At 39.6% G+C, this 25,923-nt stretch overlaps 1 protein-coding gene across 2 annotated transcripts in view; it reads left to right on the top strand.

Moving 5' to 3' along the window:
* The window catches only part of DYNC2H1 (dynein cytoplasmic 2 heavy chain 1), a 341,612-nt gene that overhangs the window by 120,622 nt on the left and 195,067 nt on the right, over positions 1-25,923 (top strand). The window contains exons 60-66 of one of the 2 annotated variants that reach the window (XM_086679269.1): positions 523-609; positions 4,264-4,390; positions 9,001-9,142; positions 9,701-9,810; positions 18,032-18,052; positions 19,406-19,504; positions 21,636-21,759. In XM_086679269.1, coding sequence (XP_086535395.1) covers positions 523-609; positions 4,264-4,390; positions 9,001-9,142; positions 9,701-9,810; positions 18,032-18,052; positions 19,406-19,504; positions 21,636-21,759 — 710 coding nt within the window. The remainder of the gene's footprint in view (positions 1-522; positions 610-4,263; positions 4,391-9,000; positions 9,143-9,700; positions 9,811-18,031; positions 18,053-19,405; positions 19,505-21,635; positions 21,760-25,923) is intronic. The other variant, XM_086679270.1, reaches the window with a different exon arrangement.

Genomic DNA, 25,923 nt, shown 5'->3' with positions numbered 1-25,923 from the left:
TGTGGGAATTTTTGAGGGGAGAAGGTTAAGTCATGTCTCTAGAAGAGTCTTCACACTTTCTGCCTAGATGGGAGTGGAAGGGAGTGAGTGGGGATTATAAGTTTGCCTTTCTGGGATGTATTAAGAGGATAGTCCCTTCTCGGTGGGCGAGGGAATCTGAGGTTGATGTATTTATTATATCGACTAGTAGAAAATTCTCTATATTTAGCTCTATTGTCTTCTAAGTACCTATTGTCCACAATTCCTGAACATTTGGAATTCTCCTTTTTGACTTTTCTTCCTGCGGCTACTCAGCTTTTAGCTTTTTGCATTCCGTTATGTCAGTTACCACCTTTCAAAATTATTGAAATTATTCCACTGCAGTACTTTGCTCTTCTGTTCTCTTTATCTGTGTGCATGTATATCTTCTTTTTATTCCCTTGGTTCCATTTTGGTAGGGTTTTAGAAGGGATATGAAGGTGTTACTTCTGCTGGTGTTGATATATAAAATAGAATACGTTTTATAAAATTGAATTGTTTTAGAAATTTGAAGAAAACTGAAGACCGAAAAAGGAAGCTAGAGGAACTTCTAAATTCTGTCGGCCAGAAAGTATCAGAACTCAAAGAGAAGTAAGTTAAGTTTAAAATGTATTTTGAAAAAAAATTGCATTGTGCGTATTCGAGAACATACCTCAACTGATTTTTCAATTTTGAAAAGCTTAGTTATAATCATTATTTTCATTTCTTTTTGTGATTTTTACTCTAAAATGGGGAAGCATATGAAATAATGTAGAAAGTATTCTTCTTATAAAAAAATGTTTTTGGTAAGAGCAAACATATTTGGGGTCTCCATTTGTGGAGTGGTCCCTGTAGACATTGCTGAGCCCGGGGGAATCCAACGAGAGGGACAGAACGTAGCAAGTTCATGCTCCGGGTTTCCATTGGTATCTGTGTATCTGTACTCTCAAGACTTAGGGCTTCAGGCTCCTTTATTTTGAATGATGCTGTAGTCCACCCTATTTGGTGATCTTCCTGAGGCTGCACGATCACATTTAAAAACTTGTCTTCTCTTAACTTTGTGCCTTTTAGTGTTGAGAAAAATATTCCTTTATGCAGTATTGTACTTAAGTTTCAGGACCATTTATGACTATTATTGATTGTAAAACCTCTTCTGTACCTCTGGCCTCATGTGATTGCTCTTGACTGTAGGATAGAAGATACTGGTGTGGGTATCCTAACAACTGTAGGACAGTTTTCCTATAAAAATTGTGAAGATTGAAAAACTGGAGGATATCGGGGGCGCCTGGGTAGCTCAGTTGGTTAAGCATCCGACTTTGGCTCAGGCCATGATCTCGGGATTCATGAGTTTGAACCCCGCGTTGGGCTCTGTGTCGACAGGTCAGAGCCTGGAGCCTGCTTCGGATTCTGTGTGTCCTCTCTCTGCCCCCCCCCCCCCACCTCTCTCTCTGTTTCCCAAATATAAATAAACATTAAAAAATTTTTTAAAAACCTGGAGGATATGTGATTAAATATTATGTATGTTGTCATTTGCTTACAGCTTTATAAGACTAAAACTTTTGTTTTTAAAAAAAATTTTTAATGTTTATTTTTGGGAGAGAGAGAGACAGACATAGCACCCCAAGATCATGACCTGAGCCGAAGTCAGATGCTTAACCAACTGAGCCCCCCAGGCACCCCAAGACTAAAACTTTTCTAAATGCATGCTTTTTTTTTTTTTGTAATTTTTAAAGTTTATTTTTATATTTTTTTTGAGAGCGAGAAAGAGCAGGGGAGGGAGAGAGACAGAGAGGGAGAGACAGAATCCCAAGCAGGCTTCAAACTGTCAGCACAGAGTCCGGCATGGGGACTCAAATTCACAAACCACGAGATCACGACCTGAGCCGAAATCAAGAGTTGGACACTCGACCGACTGAGCCCATTGCATGCTTTTTTTTTAAGTGGTGTGTTACATTTTGCTTCTCTTTTTGTGGAAGAAATACAAATTATTGTACCAAGAAAGAAATTCATCAGGTTGAAAACTATTTTTTCTCTATACAGGAAACAATGATCTCTATTTATATTTATATATATTAACTTACAGAGAAGAAAAACAAAAAGAAGCCTCAAACCTTTAAATCCAGTGTTTTCAATATTTCTGAATTTTTTTGTGTTAGAGTTATACGAAAGAAACTTCACTTTTTTCCAGATACTGAGAACTGTAGGGAAAATGATTATTTCCTTTCAGTTTCATATGTTCAGCCTTAGTGCTTCATATTCAACCGATTGTCAAATATTTATTGAGTAGTTAGCATGTGGTAGCGATGTTTTGATTCCATTTGTTAAGTCACTTGTACAGGGGTCAGACGTTGCCCTAGGCACTTTACATACTTACTATTTTTAGGACTCAGAGGTGGGTATTCTTTCATTGTGCAGATTAGGAAGGTTTGTCTGTGTGGAACAGTCTAAATGACAAAGCTAGCCTTAGATTGTTGCTTTTTTCTAACTCTGTAAAGTACCTGTTCTTAATCACTATGTCATACTATCAATATTTTGGAAGGATTGTTTTCAAAACCTTCAGAATTAGCTTTTAATTTTAAGTGAAACAGAAAGGAATTTTCCATTTTTAGAGTTATTATCAAGAATGAATTCATGCTGGTTAATAATCGTTTACTTGAACCCTAAGATTTAACTGACTCTGGGTTGTGAGTGACAGTCTTTTCTGGGATACTTCCAAAGAAAAGAGTAGTTGAAAAATGAGTATGGTCTTTCAATTTTAAATTCTAATCTGACAAAATGGAGACATTTGCCATTTTAATACAACTTCTACAGAAACGTGCAAGTTGGCTTAATTCAGCCCACATTTATGGTAAAACTGTGTCCACAGAATGAATTGTTGAGGTGAGTGAGTATGTAGTACGTATTCCCAGGGCTAGAGTGAGGCTGCACCATGGAACCGGACGAGATGGTGGAGATGTTCTGTAACCTGCATTATCCAGTCTGGTAGCCACCAGCACTGCAGTGTGTGTAATTCGACCGAGGAATTGAATTTGAAGTTTTGTTTGCTTTTAGTAATTTAAATTTGAAAAGCCCCATGTGGCTAGTGGCCACCATACTGGAAACCTCAGTTCTGTCTAGTCCTATGTGCAGGAGAACAAGGTATGTAGAGCACTTAGAGAGGTGATAAAATGCACTGTTGGCCAAATGGAGCTTAGACACACCCATGTATGAATTGTAGATCTTCTACTGATGATTGGTGAAATGTGAAATAATCTGTTGGGGTCTAAGTCTTCATTTTTGTAAGATGAGAATCATAATATTCATTTTGAACTGTGGTTCTGAGGATTACATGAAACATGACATGCTTTTTTTGTTGCTGTTTATTGTTTTGTCTTTTAAAATACTTATTTTGAGAGAGAGAGTGCATGGGTGCTGGCGGGGGAGCAGCAGAGAGACAGGGAGAGAGAGAATCCCAAGCAGGGTCCGTGATCTCAGTGCAGAGCCCTACATGGGGCTCGATCTCACAAACCATGAGATCCTGACCTGAGCCACAATCAAGAGTTGGATGCTTAACAGTGTGAGCCACCCAGGTGCCCCTTGTTTTGTTTTGTTTTGTTTATATTTGTCACAATCTGGGGCATTTTGTAAGTAGTTACATATTTGTTGAAGGACTGACTGGGTAATAATCTGGAATAGTACTGTTCTATTTGATAAAATAATAAATTCGTACAAGTATTTCTTAAGGAAAATAATTTAAAAGGACAGTTATAAACTTGGACAAACAGGCACGTAGGTAGAGAATTGGATTTTTGAAATGAGTTTTAAAATTTTATTTATATTTTTGTTAAATAGAGATTTCAAGGAGTTAGAGTGAGGGGTGGGGTAGGGATAAGAGGGGCTGAATGTATTCCAGGCACATGGGGCACCCTGAAGAAGCAGACAGAGGACAGGGTGTTTCCGGAGAATAGAATTTCTAGAGATTGACATGTGGTGTTGCTGGACTGGCCTCAAATGATGTACAACTGAAGAGACAGATAGGGTCAGTCTTCCGACAGGGCCCTGAATGTCACATGGAGAAATTGGCCCGCAAGCAGCAGGACGTCGCCACCCTGTAAGAGCCAGGCTTCAGTTCTCCCAGTTCGTGTTAATGATACTTCAAACACAAATATTGGCAGTATTATCGTTAATTAAATTCTTATATAAAAGCTCACTTTAGTATCTAAGGATAATGTAGTCAAATCTCTCTTAAACCCCTTGGCCTTTAATTAAATTTTAATGTTTTCCTAGATTTCAGAGCAGGACTTCAGAAGCCGCCAAGCTGGAAGCTGAAGTGAGCAGAGCGCAGGAAACAATTAAAGCCGCAGAAGTGCTAATTAATCAGCTTGACCAAGAGCACAAAAGATGGAACGCACAGGTTTGTCTGAGAGAGACAGAGGTCAGAAAGAGGCTTCCTTTAAAACACAGAAAAATCTGTAATGTATTTGTTAGAAAAAGAAAAAAAGGGGCGAAATATCCCTCAACTTTCCACTAGGTTAGGATAAATGACCTAGATTTTAATGGCCATTGTGTGAGTTGATTTTTAAGCAGAATGTTTTTATGTGAGTGGGTTTTGGACATTGTGGCCTGTTCCTCTTCCGGTTGCATACGTTACGGAGGGAAAGGCAGGGGTGACGATGACTTGAGGGGAAACGTCGTAGTTCTCTCCAGAGATTACCCTGAACTTCACCTTCCAGGACAGCAAGCTCAGGATTTGACAGTGCTGGCCACTGATTTCTTCTACAAATAATCTGTTATTTTGACTTCGTTACCGTGTTGTCTCATTTTTTTTGGTTGGTAGGTTCGTTTTTCTTAAACCAGTTAGACCCCTCCCTACGGGATTCCCTCCTGTGCTCACCCTGGAGTGTTTGAGTGCCTCAGCATTCCCTTCCTCAGCCCCTGTCCCTGCACCTGTTCTGGGCTTGTCTCGTCTAGTCTCAGTAATGTCCTCCATGCCATGGTGGTGACCAAAGCTGTATTTCCAGACTGCTGAGTTGTTAGGGGTTTGTTTTTTGTTTTTTTGTTTTGGTCCAGCCTTCATTTTCATTTTATTTTTAGTTATTTTCTTACTGAATTACAGTTGACTTACAATATTATATTAGTTTCAGGTGTTCAACATAGCGATTTGAGAGAGGGAGAGACAGAGCACGAGCAGGGGAGGGCCAGAGAGAGGGAGGGAGAGACAATCTGAAGCAGGCTCAAACTCTGAGCTGTCAGCACAGAGCCCATTGTGGGGCTTGAACCCATGAACTCTGAGATCATGACCTGAGCCGTGGTCGGATGCTCAACCGACTGAGCCACCCAGGTGCCCATATCCATTCATCTTCTTTATCCATCTATTGATAGACACTTAGGTTGCTTCCATATCTTGGCTACTGTATATAATGCTGCAATGAACCTAGGGATTCATTTATCTTTTAAAGTAGTGTTTTTGTTTTCTTTGGGTAAATACCAGAAGTGGGATTATTGGACCATATGATATTTCTCTTTTTAATTTTATGAGGAATTTCCATACTGTTCTCCACAGTGGCTGCACCATATATATTCCCACCAAGAATGCAAGAGGATTCCATTCTCTTTACATTGCCAACAGTTGTTATTACTTGCCTTTTGTTACTAACCATTCTAACAGGTGTGAGGTTAGATCTCATGTGCTTTTGATTTGCATTTCCCTGATGATGAGTGATGTTGAGCATCTTTTCATGTGTTTGTTGGCCATCTGGATGTCTTTTTTTGGGAAAATGTCTCTTTAGGTCTTCTGCCCATTTTTAAATTGGATTATTAGGATTTTTTGGTATTGAGTTGTATTAATTCTTTAGGTATTTTGGATGCTAACACCTTATTGGCTATGTCATTTGCAGATATCTTCTCCCATTCAGCCTTTGTCTATTGTTGATGGTTTCTTTGCTGTGTAAAAGCAGTTTAGTTTCATGTAGTGCCATTAGTTTATTTTTGCTTTTGTTTCCCTCACCCGAGGAAACATATCTAGCAAAATGTTGCTATGGTTGACATCCAAGAGATTACTGCCTGTTTTCTTCTAGGAGTTTTATGGTTTCATGTCTCCCGTTTAGGTCTTTAATGCACTTTATTTTGGGGTATGATGTTAGAAAGTGGTCCAGTTTTATTCTTTTGCATTTAGCTCTTCAGCTTCCCCAGCATCGTTTACTCATTGTGTATTCTTGCCTCCTTTGTCATAAATTAATTTGTGATATACGTGCTATACGTGTGGGTTTATTTCTGATCTCTGTGTTCTCTTCCATTGATTTGTGTGCATATTATTTTGCCAATATCCTACTGTTTGATTACTGTAGGTTAATGTTATACAATGAAATCTAGGATGGTGAGATCTCCAGCTTTGTTTTTCTCAAGATTGCTTTGGTGATTGAAGGTTTTTTGTGGGTCCTTAGCAATTTTAGGATTATTTGTTCTAGTTCTGTGAAAGATGCTATTAGTATTTTGATAGGGATTGCACTGAATCTGTAGATTGCTTTGGGTAGTATAGACATTTCAACGATAATAATTTTTCCAGTTAGTGAGTATGGTATATCTTCTCATTGGTGTCATCTTCAATTTCTTTCATCAGTGTCTTACAGTGTAGGGCTTTTACTTCCTTGGTTAAATTTATTTCTAGGCATTTTTTTTTTTTTTTTTAGTATAATTGTAAATGGGATTGTTTTCCTGATTTCTCTTTTTGCTACCTCATTATTAGTATACAGAAATACAACAGGTTTCTGTACATTAATTTTGTATCCTGCAACATTATTGAATTCATTTATCAGATTTAATAATTTTTTGGTGGAGTCTTTAGGGTTTTCTATGTATAGTATGTCATCTGCAAATAGTGCAAATTTTACTTCTTCCTTACCATTTTGGATGGCTTTTATGTATTTTTTTCTTGTCTGATTGCTGTGGCTAGAACTTTTAATACTATATTGAATCTAAGTGTTGAGAGTGGGCATCCTTGTCTTCTTCCTGGTCTTAGAGGAAAAGCTTTCAGTTTTTCACCCTTGTGTATGATGTTGGCTGTGTGTTTTCATTAACGGCTTTATTTATCTTGAGGTATGTTCTCTCTAAACCCACTTTGTTAACGTTTTTATCATGAATGGGTGTTGTATTTTGTCAAATGATTTTTCTGTGTCTATTGCGATCATCCTGTAGCTTTTACCCTTCTTGTTAATGTGTGTCACATTGATTTTCAAATATTGAAGCACTCTTGCATTACTGGAGTAAATCCCATTTGAACATGGTAAGGGATTTTTTTAAGTTGTACTGTCGAATTTGTTTTGCTATTATTTTGAGAATTTTTGCATCATTGTTCATCAGAGATAGTGGCCTGTAGTTTTATTTATTTATTTATTTATTGTTTGTTACGTTTTTGTCTGGTTTTGGTGTCAGGGTAATGCTGGCCTCCTAGAATGAATTTGGATGCTTTCCTTCCTCTCTATTTTTTTGAAATACTTTGAGATGAGCAGTCTATTTTTGTTTGTTTTTTAATAATTTTTTATTTGAGTATAGTTGACCTACAATGTTAAGTTGGTTTCAAGTATACAGCATAGTGATTCAACAGCTCTACACATTACACTGTGTTCACCACATGTGCAGCTACATTTGTCACCATGCAGTGCAATCACAATATCATTGACTATGATTCCCTGTGTTGTGCCATTTATTCTCATGAATTATTCCTTCCCTAACTGGAATCCTGTATCTCCTGCCCCCCATTCACCCATTCTGTCCATCCCCTAAATCATGAGTTTGTTCTCTGTGTTTATGGGGCTGAATCTGCTTTTCGTCTATTCATTTGTTTTTTAGATGCCACATATAAGTGAAATCATACAGTATTTCTGTTTCTCCTACTGACTTATTTCACTTAGCATAATATGAGAAAAATAGGTATTAACTCTTAGATGTTCGGTAGAATTTACCTGTGAAGCCATGAAGTCCTGGACTTTTGTTTGTTGAGAATTTTTTTTTTTAACGTCAGTTTATTTTTGAGAGAGAGCAAGAGCATGAGCAGGGGAGATGCAGAGAGAGGGCAGAGGATCCAAAGCAGGCTCCAGCCTCTGCGATGACCAGAGAGAGCCTGATGTGGAGCTTGAACTCACACAGAGACACGAGATCATGACCTGAGCCAAAGTCTGTTGCTTAACCCACTGAGCCACCCAGGTGCTCTTGTTAGGAGTTTTTTGATTAATGATCGTGTTTACGAGTAATCTCTCTGTTAGATTTCCTTGTTTGCTTGTCATGTCCACTTGCAAATATCCTTCAAATTTGTCTTCTGTCTTTAGTGCCAGTTTGTTTGTTTATTTATTTACCTAAATTTTCCTCTAACTTGTCCCCCTCCTATCTGACCCTTAAATTGGTTGGTTCCTCATTTGTCAGCTGAATAATCTTTGTAAACCCAGTCTCATTCTATCCCTGTCTGCCCTGTTTGAACACTTGCAGTGGTTCATTACAGCCCCGGGTTATAGCAGAAGCTCCATTGTGTGCATGGCCAGCCCGCTCTGCCTCTCTCTTTCCACCTTTTCTGCATTGCTACTCTGCCTGCTCACATCTATGCTGCAGTCACACTGTGCTTTTAACTAAGGCATCTCCATGCATTTTTAAAATTTTGTTTTGTACCTTTGCTCTTACTCTGTGTACTTAGTTGTAGTTTCCAAAGTGATGCTAATTCACAGTTTTTAACTGTAATTGGGATAAAATTTCTGCTTCATAGGAACCATTATGAACTTTCAATGACAAAATATGTTCATCTCTACAAATAATGTTGGTATTTCATATATTTTAAAAATTTCAGCAGGGTCTGAGATCTTGTGGCTATTTTTACATTTTCACAATTGCATGCACGACAGGGGTTATTACTTTAAACCGGCAACTAATTTTTTTTTCTACAGTCAAAACTCTAATTTATGAAGCTGTCATGCTTTTCACGTTTTAGAACATATCCATCCCCCCATCCCCGCCCCTGCTCTCTCTCTTCTTGTGCAGGTTGCAGAGATAACAGAGGAATTAGCTACTCTTCCTAAGAGGGCTCAGCTGGCTGCCGCCTTCATTACCTATCTTTCTGCTGCTCCTGAGGGTCTGAGAAAAACCTGCTTGGAAGAATGGACCAAGTCAGCTTGTCTTGAAAGTCTGTACTTAGTCATTCATGTTTTGAAATTTCAATATACTAAAACTGTATTTTTTGATAAATGAGGAAAATGTTCTATAAGCTAAAAGAAACCAAATCTACTTCAGATTTGCTCAATTCTACAATTGTTCTCTGAATTGTTTTGTTACAATGATCTTACATTCCTGAAATGACTCTCTGAAACTGAGAGCTTGGGGTATTTTTGGTAATGTATGAATGCATTTAAATATTTTAATACATTGATTTTCACAATAATTGCATATCATAAAATGGGATGTAGGAATTCCAACATTCCTTGTGACTTTTGTGGTTTTCACAAATTATTATAGTTGTGAAACGTTTATTAAATATACAAGAAATATAATTTAACTGACTTTCACTCCTTTGTACTTTTTGTTTTAAACTCCTCCACTGCCACCCTTAGCTTTTGGTGCTAAAGGGGGAGGAATGGATTAAGGATAATTCTGTGACTTTTGTTTTAGTGTATTTTAAATAGTTTTGTTCCCTTCCCTTTGTCAAGTCCATGATCACTGTAGTGAGATATTAATATCTTTTCAGAATTTGATCTAAGGAGATTTCTTTGTACTGAAAGTGAGCAGTTAATTTGGAAAAGTGAAGGCCTACCATCAGATGACCTTTCCATAGAAAACGCTCTTGTTATCTTACAGGTAAGTAATCAATTTTAACTTCTCATTAGAATTATTCCTTCAGAAGCTCGCCCCAGGAAGTGCCTTGTTCAAGTTCTTAGGCTTTCAGTTTTTTTTTTCGTAACCTTAAAGAGAAGGTATTTTGGTCATGAAAATCCTCTTAGGATTCAGTTGGTGAATCTATAATTTTCGGTATAATTTACTTTTTATCTTAATAGAAAAGTATAAAGCGGTATTATCTTGATGACAAAAAGTTCTAAATTGAACTCCCTAATTGTAATAGAAATAATTTAGGGGTACCCAGTTCACCTGGTTATATAGTTTCCGCATCTACAGTATGATTTTACATTTTTATTTTGTTTTGCAAAACAAAGTTATACAAAGTGAAGATAAGATAAGTTTTGGGTTATAAGAGATGGTGATATGCAATTTTTGAAAATCATTCTTTCAGATAATGTATATTTCTTTTTTTTTTCTTCAATATATGAAATTTATTGTCAAATTGGTTTTCAAACAACACCCAGTGCTCATCCCAAAAGGTGCCCTCCTCAATACCCATCACCCACCCCCCATCAACCCTCAGTTCTCAGTTTTTAAGAGTCTCTTATGTTTGATTCTCTCCCATTCTAACCTCTTTTTTTTTTTTCCTTCCCCTCCCCTGTGGGTTTCTGTTAAGTTTCTCAGGATCCACATAAGAGTGAAACCATATGGTATCTGTCTTTCTCTGTATGGCTTATTTCACTTAGCATCACACTCTCCAGTTCCATCCACGCTGCTACAAAAGGCCATATTTCATTCTTTCTCATTGACATGTAGTACTCCATTGTGTATATAAACCACAATTTCTTTATCCATTCATCAGTTGATGGACATTTAGGCTCTTTCCATAATTTGGCTATTGTCGAGAGTGCTGCTATAAACATTGGGGTACAAGTGCCCCTATGCATCAGTACTCCTGTATCCCTTGGGTAAATTCCTAGCAGTGCTACTGCTGGGTCATAGGGTAGGTCTATTTTTAATTTTCTGAGGAACTTCCACACTGTTTTCCAGAGTGGCTGCCCCAGTTTGCATTCCCACCAACAGTGCAAGAGGGTTCCCGTTTCTCCACATCCTCTCCAGCATCTATAGTCTCCTGGTTTGCTCATTTTGGCGACTCTGACCGGCGTGAGGTGATATCTGAGTGTGGTTTTGATTTGTATTTCCCTGATGAGGAGTGATGTTGAGCATCTTTTCATGTGCCTGTTGGCCATCTGGATGTCTTCTTTAGAGAAGTGTCTATTCATGTTTTCTGCCCATTTCTTCACTGGGTTATTTGTTTTCTGGGTGTGGAGTTTGGTGAGCTCTTTATGGATTTTGGATACTAGCCCTTTGTCCAATATGTTATTTGCAAATATCTTTTCCCATTCTGTTGGTTGCCTTTTAGTTTTGTTGGTTGTTTCTTTTGCTGTGCGGAAGCTTTTTATCTTCATAAGGTCCCAGTAGTTCATTTTTGCTTTTAATTCCCTTGCCTTTGGGGATGTGTCAAGGAAGAGATTGCTACGGCTGAGGTCAGAGAGGTCTTTTCCTGCTTTCTCCTCTAGGGTTTGGATGGTTTCCTGTCTCCCATTCCGGTCCTTTATCCATTTTGAGTTTATTTTTGTGAACGGTGTGAGAAAGTGGTCTAGTTTCAACCTTCTGCATGTTGCTGTCCAGTTCTCCCAGCACCATTTGTTAAAGAGACTGTCTTTTTTCCATTGGATGTTCTTTCCTGCTTTGTCAAAGATTAGTTGGCCATACGTTTGTGGGTCTAGTTCTGGGGTTTTTATTCTATTCCTTTGGTCTATGTGTGTGTTTTTGTGCCAATACCATGCTGTCTTGATGATGACAGCTTTGTAGTAGAGGCTAAACTCGGGGATTGTGATGCCTCTTGCTCTGGTCTTCTTCTTCAAAATTACTTTGGCTATTCGGGGCCTTTTGTGGTTCCATATGAATTTTAGGATTGCTTGTTCTAGTTTTGAGAAGAATGTTGGTGCAGTTTTGATTGGGATTGCATTGAATGTGTAGATAGCTTTGGGTAGTATTGACATTTTGACACTATTCTTCCAATCCATGAGAAGGGAATGTCTTTCCATTTCTTTATATCTTCTTCAATTTCCTTCATAAGCTTTCTGTAGTTTTCAGCATACAGATTTTTACATCTTTGGTTAGATTTATCCGTAGGTATTTTATGCTTTTTGGTGCAATTGTGAATGGGATCAGTTTCTTTGTCTTTCTGTTGCTTCATTATTAGTGTATAAGAATGCAACTGATTTCTGTACATTGATTTTGTATCCTGCAACTTTGCTGAATTCATGTATCAGTTCTAGCAGACTTTTGGTGGAGTCTGTCGGATTTCCCATTTATAATATCATGTCATCTGCAAAAAGTGAAAGCTTGACTTCATCGTTGCCAATTTTGATGCCTTCAATTTCCTTTTGTTGTCTGATTGCTGATGCTAGCACTTCCAATACTATGTTAAACAACAGCGGTGAGAGTGGACATCCCTGTCGTGTTCCTGATCTCAAGGAAAAAGCTCTCAGTTTTTCCCCATTGAGGATGATGTTAGCTGTGGGCTTTTCATAAATGGCTTTTATGATGTTTAAGTATGTTCCTTCTATCCTGACTTTCTGAAGGGTTTTTGTTAAGAAAGGGTGCTGAATTTTGTCAAATGCCTTTTCTGCATCGATTGACAGGATCATATGGTTCTTATCTTTTCTTTTATTAATGTGATGTATCACGTTGATTGATTTGCGAATGTTGAAGCAGCCCTGCATCCCAGGAATGAATCCTACTTGATCATGGTGAATAATTGTTTTTATATGCTGTTGAATTCGATTTGCTAGTATCTTATTGAGAATTTTTTCATCCATATTCATCAGGGATATTGGCCTGTAGTTCTCTTTTTTTTACTGGGTCTCTGTCTGGTTTAGCAATGAAAGTAACACTGGCTTCATAGAATCAGTCTGGAAGTTTTCCTTCCCTTTCTATTTTTTGGAATAGCTTGAGAAGGATAGGTATTATCTCTGCTTTAAATGTCTGGTAGAACTCCCCTGGGAAGCCATCTGGTCCTGGACTCTTATTTGTTGGGAGATTTTTGATAACTGATTCCATTTCTTTCCTGGTTATGGGTCTGTTCAAGCTTTCTATTTCCTCCTGATTGAGTTTTGGAAGCGTGTGGGTGTTTAGGAATTTGTCCATTTCCTCCAGGTTGTCCAATTTGTTGGCATATAATTTTTCATAGTATTCCCTGATAATTGTTTGTATCTCTGAGGGATTGGTTGTAATAATTCCATCTTCATTCATGATTTTATCTATTTGGGTCATCTCCCTTTTCTTTTTGAGAAGCCTGGCTAGAGGTTTGTCAATTTTGTTTATTTTTTCAAAAAACCAACTCTTGGTTTCGTTGATCTGCTCTCCAGTTTTTTTAGATTCTATATTGTTTATTTCTGCTCTGATCTTTATTATTTCTCTTCTTCTGCTGGGTTTAGGCTGCCTTTGCTGTTGTGCTTCTATTTCCTTTAGGTGTGCTGTTAGATTTTGTATTGGGGATTTTTCTTGTTTCTTGAGATAGGCCTGGATTGCAATGTATTTTCCTCTCAGGACTGCCTTCGCTGCATCCCAAAGCGTTTGGATTGTTGTATTTTCATTTTCGTTTGTTTCCATATATTTTTTAATTTCTTCTCTAATTGCCTGGTTGACCCACTCATTCTTTAGTAGGGTGTTCTTTAACCTCCATGCTTTTGGAGGTTTTCCAGACTTTTTCCTGTGGTTGATTTCAAGCTTCATAGCATTGTGGTCTGAAAGTATGCATGGTATGATTTCAATTCTTGTATACTTATGAAGGGCTGTTTTGTGACCCAGTATGTGATCTATCTTGGAGAATGTTCCATGTGCACTCGAGAAGAAAGTATATGCTTTGGGATGCAGAGTTCTAAATATATCTGTCAAGTCCATCTGGTCCAATGTATCATTCAGGGCCCTTGTTTCTTTATTGACCGTGTGTCTAGATGATCTATCCATTTCTGTAAGTGGAGTGTTAAAGTCCCCTGCAATTACCACATTCTTATCAATAAGGTTGCTTATGTTTATGAGTAATTGTTTTATATATTTTGGGGGCTCCCGTATTTGGCGCATAGACATTTATAATTGTTAGCTCTTCCTGATGGTTAGACCCTGTAATTATTATATAATGCGCTTCTTCATCTCTTGTTACAGCCTTTAATTTAAAGTCTGGTTTGCCTTGGGGCGCCTGGGTGGCGCAGTCGGTTAAGCGTCCGACTTCAGCCAGGTCACGATCTCGTGGTCCGTGAGTTCGAGTCCCGTGTCGGGCTCTGGGCTGATGGCTCAGAGCCTGGAGCCTGTTTCCGATTCTGTGTCTCCCTCTCTCTCTGCCCCTCCCCCGTTCATGCTCTGTCTCTCTCTGTCCCAGAAATAAATAAACGTTGAAAAAAAAAATTAAAAAAATAAATAAATAAATAAATAAAGTCTGGTTTGCCTGATATAAGTATGGCTACTCCAGCTTTCTTTTGGCTTCCAGTAGCATGATAAATAGTTCTCCATCCCCTCACTCTCAATCTGAAGGTGTCCTCAGGTCTAAAATGAGTCTCTTGTAGACAGCAAATAGATGGGTCTTGTTTTTTTTATCCATTCGATACCCTGTGTCTTTTGGTTGGTGCATTTAGTCCATTTATATTCAGTGTTATTATAGAAAGATATGGGTTTAGAGTCATTGTGATGTCTGTATGTTTTATGCTTGTAGCGATGTCTCTGGTACTTTGTCTCACAGGATCCCCCTTAGGATCTCTTGTAGGGCTGGTTTAGTGGTGACAAATTCCTTCAGTTTTTGTTTGTTTGGGAAGACCTTTATCTCTCCTTCTATTCTAAATGACAGACTTGCTGGATAAAGGATTCTCAGCTGCATATTTTTTCTGTTCATCACATGGAAGATCTCCTGCCATTCCTTTCTGGCCTGCCAAGTTTCAGAAGAGAGATCAGTCACGAGTCTTATAGGTCTCCCTTTATATGTTAGGGCACATCTATCCCCCACTGCTTTCAGAATTTTGTCTTTATCCTTGTATTTTGCCAGTTTCACTATGGTATGTCGTGCAAAAGATTGATTCAAGTTACTTCTGAAGGGAGTTCTCTGTGCCTCTTGGATTTCAATGCCTTTTTCCTTGCCCAGTTCAGGGAAGTTCTCAGCTATTATTTCTTCAAGTACACCTTCAGCACCTTTCCCTCTCTCTTCCTCCTCTGGAATACCAATTATGCATATATTATTTCTCTTTAGTGCATCACTTAGTTCTCTAATTTTCCCCTCATACTCCTGGATTTTTTTATCTCTCTTTTTCTCAGCTTCCTCTTTTTCCATAATTTTATCTTCTAGTTCACCTATTCTCTCCTCTGCCTCTTCAATCTGAGCCGTGGTCGTTTCCATTTTATTTTGCAGCTCGTTTATAGCGTTTTTTAGCTCCTCCTGAGTATTCCTTAGTCCCTTGATCTCTGTAGCAATAGATTCTCTGCTGTCCTCTATACTGTTTTCAAGCCCAGCGATTAATTTTATGACTATTATTCTAAATTCCCTTTCTGTTATATTGTTTAAGTCCTTTTTGATCAGTTCATTAGCTGTTTTATTTCCTGGAGATTCTTTTGAGGGGAATTCTTCCGTTTGGTCATTTTGGATAGTCCCTGGAGTGGTGCGGATCTGCAGGGCACTTCCCGTGCTGTCTTGAGTAACTTGCGTTGGTGGGCGGGGTCGCAGTCAGACCCGATGTCTACCCCCTGCCCACCGCTGGGGCCACAGTCAGACTGGTGTGTGCCTTCTCTTCCCCTCTCCTAGGGGCGGGTTTCACTGTGGGGTGGCGTGGCCCATCTGGGCTACTTGCACACTGCCAGGCTTGTGGTGCTGGGGATCTGGCGTATTAGCTGGGGTGGATAGGCAAGGTGCACGGGGGTGGGAGGGGTAGGCTTAGCTAGATTCTCCTTCAGAGATCCACTTTGGGAGGGGCCCTGCAGCACCGGGGGAGAGTCAGACCTGCGGGAGGGATGGATCTGCAGAAGCACAGCGTTGGGTGTTTGCGGGGTGCAAGCAAGTTCCCTGGCAGGAACTGTTTCCCTTTGGAATTTTGGCTGGGGGATGGGCGAGGGAGATGGCGCTGGTGAGCGCCTTTGTTCCCCGCCAAACTGAGCTCTGTTGTCCGGGGCTCAACAGCTCTCCCTCCCGTTGTCCTCCAGCCCTCCCGTTCTCCGAGCAGAGCTGTTAACTTATAACCTTCCAGATGTCAAGTCCCGCTTGCTGTCGGAACACTCCGTCTGGCCCCTCTGCTTTTGCAAGCCAGACTCGGGGGCTCTGCTTGGCCAGCGGGCCGCCCCTCTGCCCCGGCTGCCTCCCGCCAGTCCGTGTAGCACGCACCGCCTCTCCGCCCTTCCTACCCTCTTCCGTGGGCCTCTCGTCTGCGCTGGGCTCCGGAGACTCCGTTCTGCTAGTCTTCTGGCGGTTTTCTGGGTTATTTAGGCAGGTGTAGGTGGAATCTAAGTGGTCAGCAGGACGTGGTGAGCCCAGCATCCTCCTACGCCACCATCTTCCCTTGTCTCAATGTATATTCCTCAATAGTCATTGCTTAAACATTAAAGTATTACAACCTTATTAGCAGTGAATGTGAAAATCACATTCCAACTAATGTATACAAACTGATAGTTTCTTCAAATGAAGTATGAAGTTTGCCACTAACTTGGTTTACCTTTGTATTAGGTAACAGATGATTGGAAGATACTTTTTCCCCTCAGTGATAGGTTTTTGTCTGTTTTTTCTATTGCAATAGCATCCTCTCTAACACCAGTTTTCTCTTTCCTCTCTGCCCTGTTCTCTGCCCACACACTGTTTCCTTATTCTGTAACTCCATAGCTCCAAAGGTAGCATGAACATGAAATGCTCCTTTTTAGGTAACATACTGTAGTATTACAAGATTTGTTTCTTGGGCCCAGTATTCCTGGATTATTTTGTTTGGTTAGACCTATTAATCAGCTGACTTATTTTGGCTCATTACGTGTCCGCCTTCCCAGGGGAGAGGGTGCTGCCTACAGATTAAATGGTTGTGACTTTCTCAGAATTTGATTTGGCTTGTTCTCTATTTTTAAAACATTTTCTCTTGTTATATTTACAAATGTGGCACTGTAAATGTGTAGGTAAATAAATTCATTACATTGTGTAACAAGTATGTGCTTTTTATTCTATTCGTTGTTCCTTCTCCAAAGTTTTCTAATGACCTCTTCCTTTGTCAGCAATCCAAGAAGACAGTCTTTTGCAGATTTAAAAAACACACAGTTTAAGTATTATTCTTTTTTTATTCCATGAGAAGTAGGGGATGAGCCTTTAGAAAAAAAGTATTTGTCACAGTAATTGTTTTTTCCTGATGATAGTAGTTGAAAATACTTACTTTTGGATTCTGAATTATCTTTTATGATGAATCTAGGGAAAATTGTGAAATTAATTTTAATAATAAGCTTAGGTTTACTTTGTATTTAACATTGCCATGTTTCTTTTAGATAGATACAATTAAATGAAAAAACAAAACCATTTGGAAAAATTTGCAGTTAGTTATTTTGTTGGGATGGGCTACTACAGTCAACTTTCTGTGTCAGTTGTAAAGTATTCTAGATTTAGAATAAGCTCTTGCATTTAAGGCTGTGAGTGGATAGCACGTGTCTGTGAAATCTTCTCATGTGATATAAGATCGCATAGTTAGAAGATCATGTAAGATGTTCTAAGACCTTCGAGTTTGACCTGAACTGCTTTCTAGCAGCTTGCCCTGACTTCACCTGCTCCACCATAGAATCTTGTGTGCTCTTTATTATAGAATTTTTAGGTTGTGTTTCTTTCTGGGATGTGAAGTCATGAAGGGTAAGGGTATATTTATATCTTACTAATTTCTGCATCCCTCGTATCGTCTTAACATAGTAGTTACTCCCCACGTGGTAGTTGAAGGAATGGATGAATGAATGACAGCTAAACATTTTGGGATCTGTTTCACTTTCTTATGTATAGAATTTACATTTAATTATGGATCACAGACCTAAACTATACCTTAGAGATTTTGTCTAAATCTCTCTGGAGGAATATAAATAAGATTAATTCAAACCTGTAAGTACTCTTTGAAGTTCTAAAGCTTATTTTTGGTCTAAAGACATGATTTTTTGAAATATTATCTTTTTTTTTTAACTGCATCAGATCATTGGTTTGAAATCATGGGTAAGAACTTTTTTTTTAATTTAAAATAATTGTTTTTGTGGTTGGGCGAGATCTCATAGACTTGTGACGCGTTGGCTATGGAATACATAAAATCAGATCTAAAACCAAGTGTAGTATGTAAGAGATGCTTATGGGGCTGTTTTCTAACCACCTCATTTGCCAGGAATAGCACATTTATAAGATGGAGCTGGGTGCCGATCACACAGCAGTGGGCCACCTTGGGAGATCGAGATGCGGTGAGAGTAGTTCATTCTCAGTGCAGGCAGAACCAGGCTGTGTGGTTTAGAGGGACTTTTAAAACAATAGCAAAGCTGTTTTAAAGGCAGTCAGCTCTTTATTATCACCATTTCCTGGCACTTTTGAAAAAGTTTGGTAATGAATGCTGTTCGCCTAGGACAGATAGTCCCCACCCTCTGCCTTCTTGATAAGTCCCCAAAAGAACCTGTGACTTCTTAAGGGACATACCTCAGTTTGAAGTCTTCATTTCACTTGGATTTCTGTTTGTTTTCTTATCCCGACAGCACACAACTGCATTACCTTTTTCAAATATATGTGAACATTTAAGATAAATTAGGCCAGTTGTTATTCAAATCTGATTTACTAGGTAACAATGATTATTACCTCTTAAATTTACCAAAGCTATTAATTTACGTATTTACATTTAAATTAATCCTACCTATATAATTGTCTTCCTCTCACCTGCCTAGTGGTATTGTGTGTTCAATGTATTTTCCCTAGTTTCCAGCTTTCTGTTTGGTTCAGGGTATTCTGTAATGAATTTAGTTTCTAGTTCATTAGATCTTAATCTATAAGATACATAATTTTTTCTTCTAGGATTCTCTGTCTATATAGTATTAACTATATACTGCTTTATAAGAATTAATGTCTGAAACATAACCAGTTATATTGCTAATTATTTCAGCAGTACTTTTATGATTAGTTCATACTTCTCTTTTAAGGTCTTTATGGTTTATTTGACCAAAGAATATATAAAGTTTGCAAATAATTTATGTATTTTAAAAGCCACAAAGAGAGGTGCAGACGGCATCAGGTGGGGACTAGAGGTCTTGCTTGCTGTATCGTTAACACACACTTCGTTACTGTGTAGTAAATAGGACTCTTCTGCATTTACTGTGGTTGCATTTAATTTTCTAATATTCCTGATAGCTATAAATTTATTAATGTAGCCTCTGTGTGCAGCTAAAACTGGCATCTTTATTTCCTCCTTATGGTTGTATATTTATGTTCTCCAAAGCCTGAAAGAAAAACCCCCTCAGTAATTGATGCATAATTTTTAGGCAGTTTTTTTCCACTTAATGAAAGCTTATAATTTTTTTCTTTTTTTGAAACTAGAGTCGAGTATGCCCATTCCTTATAGACCCTTCTTCTCGAGCTACAGAGTGGTTGAAGACACATTTGAAAGACTCAAGATTGGAAGTTATTAACCAGCAGGTGTGTAGTACTTATAATTGAGATGCTGACTAGGGATAGCATCTTACGGTAACAGAATTCTGGGTCCGTATTCACAAAACATAGGCTTACTGCTGTAACTTACCTGGCTTGGGACCTGGGGAAACAAAGATAATGATTTTAGCTTTGGTTTTCTCATTTGTAAAAACGGGAGGAGAATATTTGCTTGATTCCTCACGTGTGCTGAGCATTAATGTAAGACCTGGGAATTTACTGATGAGTGACACATTCACCATCCCTGCCCTCAAGGAGATACCAGTCTGGTAGCTGGAGAGACTATTAAATAAGAATTCACACTAAATTACAACTAAAGACATCAGTATAGGATCCCATAGAAATGAAAGTCCTTAACTCCACTTGGAGAAAGTCTCCTGGACTTCTAGCATTCATGTGGTTTCTCTCAATGCCTCTTACTGTCTCCTGCTCCTCACCCTCACCAACAAGCATCTCCACTGTGTCCAAGATTTGACATGCTGCTCAGTGAAATGTAATCATAGTCTTTTGGGGGGAGTGACTTCTCACTGTCATATTTATCTTGCTGAGGAAATTATCAGGGGTCAGATTTTATTTTGTTTTGTTTTGTTTGAAGAAGGCCTAGTGTATGATTAATTTTCTTTAAAAAATTTTTTAAACATTTTAAAAAAGATGTTAATTTTTGAGAGACAGCAAGTGGAGGAGGGGCAGAGAGAAAGAGAGAGAGAGAGACAGAAACAGAGACAGAGAATCCTAGGCAGGCTCCATGCTATCAACATAGAGCCTGAAGTAGGGCTCAAACTCATGAACTGTGAGATCATGACCTGAGCTGAAATCAAGAGTCAGATGCTTAACCAACTGAGCCACCCAGGTGCCCCATGATTTTCATAGATATTCTTCGGGTGCTTGACCAATTCTCTCTTTAAAACGTATTTCATTTTTAAAATGGAGGTATTTACCTGATTTGTATTAAGTATGTATATATATATGTGTGTATATATATAAAATACTGTCTATATACAATATATATGTATATATATAATACTATCTATATACAGTATATATATATATATATATATATATATGTATATATAATGCAATATATAAAATACTTTATGGACAGCTGGGAGGCTCAGTTGGTTTAAACATCCAATCCTTGATTTCAGCTCAGCTCATGGTCTCACAGTTTGTGGGATCAAGCCCCACATTGGGCTCTGCTTTGACAACATGGAACCTGTTCTGGGTATCTCTTTCCTTTTCTCCCTGCCCCTCCCCACCCACACTGTCTCTCTCTTTCTCAAAATAAACAAGTAAACATTTAAAAAATACTTTAGGGGCGCCTGGGTGGCGCAGTCGGTTAAGCGTCCGACTTCAGCCAGGTCACGATCTCGCGGTCTGTGAGTTCGAGCCCCGCGTCAGGCTCTGGGCTGATGGCTCAGAGCCTGGAGCCTGCTTCCGATTCTGTGACTCCCTCTCTCTCTGCCCCTCCCCCCTTCATGCTCTGTCTCTCTCTGTCCCAAAAATAAATAAACATTGAAAAAAAAAAAAAATTTAAAAAAAAAAAAAATACTTTAATGCCACTTGGGTTTACAGGAGGAGACTTTAATAATTATGATTCTAAATATTTAATTTTTGTAACCATAGTTGGAGGTTTAAAGCTCTTTTGCTAGCTAGAAAGCCTTAAAATTCTTGCATGATTATAGATTTTTGTCCAGAGGTTGTTTTCACAAGAAAAGTTCACTAGAAGTCATCATTTGCCTTTCCTCTTCCGTTCAGTGTTTGATTTTGAACATAAGCAAAAAAAAATAAAAATAAAAAAATAATTGTGCATCAAGTTGAAATTTTAAATTCTAGTAGCAGATTGAAAAATCAAGCTTTTTTATTGTTATTGTAAAAATCTTTATTTTTTATGTGTGTTTAAATTATGAAATCTATTTGATAATTTATTTGACTCTAATGATTCATCACCAAGTACTTAAAACTAGAAACACAATCATGAATAATTTGAATTATTAACATGCATACTAAATTTTAAAATATTCATATTATTCTCATTAACATCTTCCTTCATTATCTTTGAGGACATTTGTAAATATTAAGGTGCTAAAGGAATTAATACGTGTTCTTTTTATTCCCTCAGGATAGTAACTTTATCACAGCTCTCGAGCTGGCAGTGCGGTTTGGGAAAACCCTTATTATACAGGAGATGGACGGTGTAGAAGCTGTTCTCTATCCGTTATTGAGACGAGATCTGGTCACTCAAGGTAAATATTTGACAGTTTCCACAAAATGGCTATTTTTAAAATTTCGAAAGTAATTAGCTTCATAACTAACTTTGACCTTTCTCTGTCTTGCTACCGAATCTAACCAAATGGAAACTTTTCAGGGGGAATATGAGCATGTCCTCCTAGTCTGTGGCAAGTAAATGAATTCTTGAAGTGCCTTTGCGGAGGGGGGTGCTGTGTCGGGGTGTCCTGGGCGCTTCTGACTGGAGTGACGCGGCGGGGGGGGGGCGGTGCGGCGCTGTGTCAGGGTGTCTTGGCCGCTCCCGGCTGGAGTGACATGGGTGGGGGAGCGAGGGGGGCACTGTGTTGGGGTGTCCGGGCCGCTCCCAGTTGGAGTGACTCTGGGGGGAGCTGTGTCGGGGTCTCTGGGCTGCCCCTGGCTGGAGTGACGCGGCAGGGAGGTGGGGGGGAAGGCTGAGGGGGGAGGGCGCCGTGTCGGGGTCTTCTGGAGCACAGTTGGTCGGAACAGTCTCACACTCAGGGCTGAGATTGTTTGCAGGGAAAAGATAGAAAGCAAATCAGCAAAGAGAAAATGGACCATAAGTGAGGTCAGGAGTCCAGAAACAAGGTGCAGGCCTCTAAGTCCTCTGCCATTGGAGTCACACAGGAAGTGCTTACTCTCCAAGGACCAGGTTGTGAAATGTCATATACCAAGGAGGCTTACTGCGTACAAACTCAGACCCTAGTTTTTACTGGGGGTAATTTTTTTTTTTTAATGTTTGTTTATTTTTGAGAGAGACAGAGACAGAGCATGAGTGGGGGAGCGGCAGAGAGAGGGAGACAGAATCTGAAGCAGGCTCCAGGCTTGGAGCGGTCAGCACAGAGCCCTATGCAGGGCTTGAACCCACAAACCGCAGAGCTGAAGTTGGTAGCTTAACCTATTGAGCCACCCAGATGCCCCACTGGGGTCTAATTATGTAAGCTTGTTTGGCCTGGCATGTAGCAGATTTCCAGGTTCCCCAAACAAAAACACAAGTGTTCAGCACAAACCACATTATTTGTACAAACAGTGAAAACGCAGTGAGCCACTCTTCCACCATGTTCTGGGTAAGGTAAGAACCCTCCCCAAATCCAAATTCCCAGAATCCTCTTAGGGGCCCATCTCGTAAGCAGGATGGTGTGGGGGTGGCCCAGTCTCAGGACTGCTTTGTAGGTACCTGAGCCAGCCTTTGGCGAGTAGAAAGGAATGCATTTAAACTCGAGACCGTATTGTCCTGATTCATACCACACACATCACTGCCACTACAGCATTTATGTTCACGCCGCAAGGTTTAAATAGAAACTGGAGTCATTGGGCTAACCAGGGACAGAACGAAAAATGCATTCATAGATCACTTGCTGTTTTGCACATCAGTGTGCTTGGGCTGGCAGTGGCTGTGTGTTGTGAAGCAAGCTTTGGTAGGGGCCCTTGTGACCTGGAGTTACCTTCGACATCAGTCTCCGGTCTCAGTTCGTCTCTTCTTTACTGGTCCTTCCTCAGATCTGTTGACCAGCTCCTGCTATTCTGTCTTAAAGGGGAGGTGGGAATGAAGCTTTAGGGCCGTCTGGATTTGTCCCTTCAGCCTGTTTGGCCCTTGAAGCCTCCCTGAATCTGAGCCTCTGTCAGCTGTGACTGGTGTTGGGTGTTGGCAGTGTCCGTAGCATCATCTGAGAATGGGTGTTGACAAGGTCCCTTGAAGTTGGATCTGGTGCAGAGTTACATATTTCACATCCTGAGCGGTTCACATTATGAACCCCTCTTCCCCCTAGCTGTGCATGGCTGTTTGGGCTAGTCTGTTTATTTCAGTATTAGGGAAAGAGAGTTCGTCTCTGCCCTTAACTCTGCCTTTCTCCCAGGGTTGCACTTCACAGTAGTTGGAATCTTTTATCCTCTTTGCATATATTTCAGATTGTTGTCTTCTAGCATGTTGAGTTGCCTGTGAATTGCCATTTTGTCATCATATGTTTCCTTTGGGGACAGAGGATGGCTGTCCTAGAACCACATTAAACAGTCTGTGTCCAATTTTAGTTACATCCCCTGTCCCTAATCTAAGCAGTATGAACTGCCTGTCTACATACTGAGGTCAGTCAGCACAGATAATAGGATTGGAATGTACTTTTCCTCCTCACATTTATGCTGTTCAGAAATCCCTTCAAATGTGTACTGATGGAAAAGAAGGGCAAGGGACAGCTCCTCTTCAGATTCTCGTTGTTTTTACTTCCGGAGTCATGCGTGCCTCGTGACTCTGCCCAAGCAGAAGGTCCATGTGCCAGTTTGCAGTTGGTAAGCAACTAACAACTGTGGACCAGCCAGCCTCTTAGAAGTTGTTGAGGGAGAGGCTGGTGTGGTGGGCAGATAGTATAAGTTTTGCTAATAACAGACGTCAAAAGCATTTTTCATTGATTGTTTCATTCCAGTGGTTATTTCATTTCCATTTTGGGGTTGGGTCTGGATCGGGAATTATTGTAGAGATGAAAGCTGAACATTCTGGTTGGCTTTTTAGTCTGGATGCTTCCTTTTAGAAGCATACGGGCATTTGTATGTACAACAGAGATGAAGTTTGTGATCAGTCGTTGTATCTGTTTCTCGTGGCTGGTTCTCCATATGGGTATGTCTCCCTGGTGGCCCAACTGGACCCAGGACCTGAACACAGCCAGACCACTGCTTCTCAAACAGGAGTGATGTTGTCCCCCAGAGGGCATTTGGCAAGGCCTGGGGACATTTTTGGTTGCAACAGTTTGGGTGGTCTATGGCAGAGACCTCTTAAAATGCTCAGGACCTCTCCTTCCAAGAAATGGTTTTCCAGCACAAATTGCCAGGAGTGTTGAAGTTGAATAATGCTAAGTTAGCTCACTCATTCTGACTCATAAATCAACTGCACTGTTGTATTTTAGTAACTGTCACCGTGGCCTTATTGCCAAGAACACTCCCTGATATTATGCTAAGTGAAATTAGTCAGAGAAAGACAAAAATCATATGACTTCACTCATATGAGGACTTTAAGAGACAAAACAGATGATCATAAGGGAAGGGAAACAAAAATAATATAAAAACAGGGAGGGGGACAAAACAGAAGAGACTCATAAATATGGAGAACGAACTGAGGGTTACTGGAGGGGTTGTGGGAGGAGGGATGGGCTGAATGGGTAAGAGGCACTAAGGAATCTACTCCTGAAATCATTGTTGCACTATATGCTAACTAATTTGGTTGTAAATTTAAAAAAATAAAAAATAAAATTAAAAAAAAAAAACAAAAAAACCCCGAATGTTCCCTGAAGTCAGCTCATTGGACAGGATCCTCACTGCTCTGGATTCCCAGAAATTTTGTCTATGGATAGTGTATGGGCTGTAGCATGCCTTTGGATTTTCTTACGTGAGATTATTTGCAGACGTCTGTAATGCTGTGCATCTGAAGGACACGGGGTCAAAGGCATGTTTTACACTTGCTCAGATTTCTTCCAAAGTTGCCTTTTGCAGTTTTGCAGGAGCAGCCTTTCAAAACCAGCCACACGTTTGTTGACCAGATACATAGGCTTTTATAAAAATTCCAGGAATGAAAGATGCTGCTTCTAGTAGGCCAAGAAAGGAATCGTTATTCTCTCTCTTTGTATATGGTAGTTATAGAGACAGCAGTTTATTCTTAACTTGCTTGGGCAGTGTCGCTTTGGTTATTTGATTGGCAGGGTTTTGTATTTGTCCTCACTTAAGTCCTATTCATCTTTAGTCATTTGGGCTTGGATGGTATTGAATACAATGTGGGCAGTTCTGTTGGTGGAGACCATTACCAAAAGGTTATCCCTATAATAGGATGTTTGGGCCCATAGGACAGTTGACATGGTACTTTGGATTTATCGAGCTCAGATGATAAATTTCTGGAGAGTTTGGACCTGTGGGGGTATACTGTATACAGTGTCCGTATCTGTTATAAATGTTGATGAAACCAAACCAAACAGTATTCTCGAACGTGGATCAGGATTGGAACTGAGATACTGAACAAATAAATTGGGACTTTCCCTGGAAAGAGAGCAGGCAACCAAATTTTGTGCTTATTCCTAGTCATTCTGTCTCCATAGTTCTCTAAAGTACAGTAAAGATTTTGTGTCCAGAAGAAAAAAAATTAACTTTATTCTCTACTCCATAGGCTAACTCCAGTGTAAGTCAAG

Source organism: Puma concolor, chromosome D1 (assembly GCF_028749965.1).
Source record: "Puma concolor isolate L17-30 chromosome D1, mPumCon1.1.hap2, whole genome shotgun sequence".
NCBI lineage: Eukaryota > Metazoa > Chordata > Mammalia > Carnivora > Felidae > Puma > Puma concolor.
This window is presented reverse-complemented; position numbering and strand designations above follow the sequence as displayed.